This window comes from Octopus bimaculoides, chromosome 19, assembly GCF_001194135.2.
Source record: "Octopus bimaculoides isolate UCB-OBI-ISO-001 chromosome 19, ASM119413v2, whole genome shotgun sequence".
Classification (NCBI taxonomy): domain Eukaryota; kingdom Metazoa; phylum Mollusca; class Cephalopoda; order Octopoda; family Octopodidae; genus Octopus; species Octopus bimaculoides.
The window spans coordinates 5099439-5103590 of NC_068999.1; the positions used below are offsets into that span (position 1 = coordinate 5099439).

A 4152-nucleotide genomic window follows, 5' to 3' on the forward strand; every position below is an offset into this window, starting at 1 on the left:
ATATATATATATATATATATATATATATACACACATATATATGCACATACTGCATGTATGTGCATATATGTGTCAAATGGGTATACATTTGTGTTGTCGTTTAGCCCTATGTCTACCCCTGATCAAGTAGATCTCTGATGAAAAAAGGTATTCTATTCATGACCATCCTATCTCTCTGTGCATCTAGGATAACATTGTCCAACAAGCCCTTTTCTTAAATTTTTTTTTTTTTTAATATGGTAAGATGCAACCCATGGCAAGATTTAACTGCTATTCTTAGCAGATTGAACAAGCCTATAGAGTCTCCCTTTTTTGGCTCATATACATGTGTGTGTTTGTGTGTATGTCTGTATGTGTTTTATGCATTTGTGTATACTATGCATGTGTCTGTTTGTGGTTGTATATCTACGGGTGTGTACATACAATGCATGCATGTATTTATGTGTGTGTGTGTATTATGTGTGTGGTGTGCATGTATTTTATGTATGTGTGTGTGTGTGTGTTGTAGGTACAGTTTTTGTTGCTGTTGTTGTTGCTACTGTAGTTTTTCTTCTTTTTGTTTCTATTTTCCCAAAGTTCTGCGGTGTAACTCTACCCGCCTGCCATATTGTCTGAATTCCAATGAAGGAGCCTTGATTCTTGATTTAAGATTCGTACATTATTTGGTGAAGAATTTGAAACAACAACAACAACTCAAAAAAAAAGGAAAGGAAGAAGAAAATAAAAACAAAAGAATGTACATAAATTTCAATTGTATGTTGCACTTTAAATGTGCGTATGTACATGTATGTATGTGTGTTGTGTGCATGTGTTGTTTGTGTGTATGTGCGTGTGTCCCCACATGTGAGTGCATTTATATGTATGTGTGTATGAGAAGGGGTGTTTTATGTGTGTGAGAGAGAGTGAAGAAGAGAAAGATAGAGAGACAGAGAGACAGAGAGAGCAACTTTCCTCTGCATGTACCAAGTTTTTATGGAAACTCTACAATGTGGTTTCAATTCTCAGTCAGAGCATAGTACAAGTTTTCCATCTATGCTGCTGAATATATCTTTCCAGAAAGGCATGCCCACCACACAATCTCTCTCTGGGTTCTTTTATATATTTTTCCTAGATTTGTACTGTAAGTATTTAGTCAAAATAAAGCTATATATGTCTTTATATATATGTCTTTCTCTCCTTCACTTGTTATGGTTCATACCCTTTCTTAATCTTTAAATGAGATTCTTTCTCAACCACATGGATCTGGGTTCACTCCCACTGCATGGAACTTTGGGCAAGTGTCTTCTACTTGTTCAAACCCCTTCTTTACCCTTCCCACCCACATTTCCTTGACCAGCTCAATATTTTTCTACCCTACCCCATCATCACCCTATTTCTTTGACCACAACCCTCTTTCATGAACCCTCTCCTCCCTCCCTCACACACACACATTATGACAATACTTAGATTCCCTTTCTGACACTTTCTGATTCAGTTACAGAGGACCTCCTTAGGAAAAGGGCCGAACACAACAACTGTGAGATTTCCACCCTTGAAGAAGTTTCTTTACACCAGCAAGAAATTGAAAGGTTTGTCCTGTTATCTGATGATGTTGTTGTTGTTGTTGTTGTTGTTGTTGCTGTTACTGCTACAGCAGTTGATGTTTTTGTTGTTGTTGTTACTCTTGCTTTTGCTGTTGTTGTTGTTGTTGTTGTTGCAGCAACAACACATACACACTCAGGCAACATGCACACACTCACATGTATACTTCACATATAAGTGCCTGTGCAATGCCATGTAAAAGTGCCCATTATGGTGTCACATGAAAGTGCCTGTGTAGTGTTACATAAACGCACCTGTGTGGTGCTGTGTAAAAGTGCCCATGCAGTGCCATGTAAAAGTGCCAGTGTGGTGCCACATGAAAGTGCCCATGTGGTGCCACATGAAAGTGCCTGTGTAGTGCCACATGAAAGTGGCTGTGCAGTGTCACATGAAAGTGCCTGTGCAGTGTCACGTAAAAGCACCTATGCAGTGGGTGCCATGTAAAAGTGTCCATGTGGCACCACCACATAAAAGTGGTGGTTCCACATAAAAGCACCCAGCACACACTATAAAGTGGTTGGTGTTAGGAAGGGCATCCATCTATAGAAACCATGCCAGATCAGACTGGAGTCTGGTGCAGCTCCCCCCCAGCTTGCCAGCCCTGGTCATGCCATCCAACCCATACCAGCATGGGCAACAGACGTTAAATGATGATGATGATATGCATACACTTACTCACACACAGAACAAACACGTAAAGACACACACACCAACAAACAAACCCAAATGCACATACGCATTCTTAATCACACGTGCACACACACACACATGCATGCAACACACATCCGCTCACACCTGCAACACACATACACTCTTTGTCTTTCTTCTTCTCTCTCTCTTTCTCTCTGATTCTGCCATTCTTTATCTAAATGGTCCGTATTATTTTCAGGATTGAAAACATTGATAAATGGTGCAGAGATCTGAAGATTTTATATCTCCAGTGTAACCTGATTCCTAAAATAGGTAAGTGGTGTGGAACAAGATTCGGTTTACGATAAATATATCCAAGAATAAAAAAGAAAGCTTCTTTTTTTCCTTTTCTTTTTTTTTTGCAGTTGTGCAGAAATGAAGGAAAGGACATTATATTTACATTATTAGATTTTTAAAAAAATAAATATGGACATGGACACGGCTGTGTGGTTAAGAAGTTTGCTTCCCAATCACATGGTTCCAGGTTCAGTTCCATTGTGCAGCACCTGGAGCAAGTGTCTTCTACTATAGCTCTGAGCTGAGCAAAGCCTCATGAGTGGAATAGGTTGATGGAAACTGACAGAAGACTGTCATATGTGTATATCATCATCATTATTATCGTCATCATTTAACATCCATCTTCCATACTGGCATGGGTTGGATGGGTTTGGCAGAGTCTGACAAATGGAAGGACTGCACCAGGTTCCAGTCTGATTTGGCAGGGTTTTTACAGCTGGATGCCCTTCCTAACACCAACCACTTTACAGTATACAGGGTGCTTTTTACATGACACCAGCGCCCATATATGTATATATATATATATATGTGTGTGTGTGTGTGTGTGTGTGTGTGTATATATATATATTTATCAATCATCATCACCATTGTTTAATGCATGCATGGGTAGGACAGTTCACAAGGGCTGGCCAGGTAGAATAGGTACCCTATGCTACTCTGCCTGTTTTGGCAGGGTTTTTACAGCTGGATGCCCTTCCAAATGCCAACCACTCTGCAAAGTGGACTTAGTGCTTTTTACGTGGCACTAGCCCAGGTGAAGTTAGTTTTGGCCTGATTTTGTGGCTGGATGCCCTTCCAAATGCCAACCACTTTACAGTGTGGACTGGATGCTTTTTACATAGCACCAGCACTGGCAGGGTCACCAAGTAACCCGCGTATATGTGTGTGAGAATTGGTTTGAGAGTTGGAAATGCACCTGGGTCTCAAACGGAATTTTGGTTCTCAGTCATACACTCTGTCTGTCTGTCTGTCTGTCTGCCTATCAGTCTGTTTTTCTGTCTCAGTTTCCCTCTCTTTCTCTCCCTCCTCTCCCTCTCTCATTTCTTTATCGCTGTCTGTCTCTCTTTCTCTCCCCTCTCTCTCTATTCCAGAACATGTCAACAGACTAAAGAAGTTGGAATACTTAAATCTGGCGCTCAATAATATCGAACGGATCGAGAATATAGAAGGTGAGTTGACCAAGGTATTATGTGACTCTTCTTCCTTCCTGCAAACAAATGCCATGCCCCTAAGCCTTTGAACCCACTCAGGACCACAAGGGCATCTCAACATGGTTACTGGCCCTGCTAAAACACAGCAGCCAAATATCCCTCAAATTCCAAACTACTATCTTAAATAAAAAGGATACAATAGACAATGTAGACCCTGATGTATAAAAGAAATTGAAGGGTCATGGCTGACCAGGAGGCCTATGAACATTAAAGGCCTTCTGGTTGAGCAGGATTGACCTAGGGCTAAACAGCAACAATCACAACCTTGATACCATGAATCAAGAAGAGAACCTGTCTGGGGTTATGTGTCACGCAGTGGGACTGAACCCGGAACCATGTGGTTGGTAAGCAGGCTACTTACCACACAGCCACT

General features: G+C 40.8%; 1 protein-coding gene across 1 annotated transcript in view; it reads left to right on the forward strand.

Annotated features, from left to right (window-relative positions):
* The window catches only part of LOC106869424 (dynein axonemal assembly factor 11), a 27261-nt gene that overhangs the window by 1059 nt on the left and 22050 nt on the right, over window positions 1-4152 (forward strand). The window contains exons 2-4 of the mRNA XM_014915155.2: window positions 1475-1568; window positions 2471-2544; window positions 3660-3737. Of these exons, the coding sequence (XP_014770641.1) occupies window positions 1475-1568; window positions 2471-2544; window positions 3660-3737 (246 nt within the window). The remainder of the gene's footprint in view (window positions 1-1474; window positions 1569-2470; window positions 2545-3659; window positions 3738-4152) is intronic.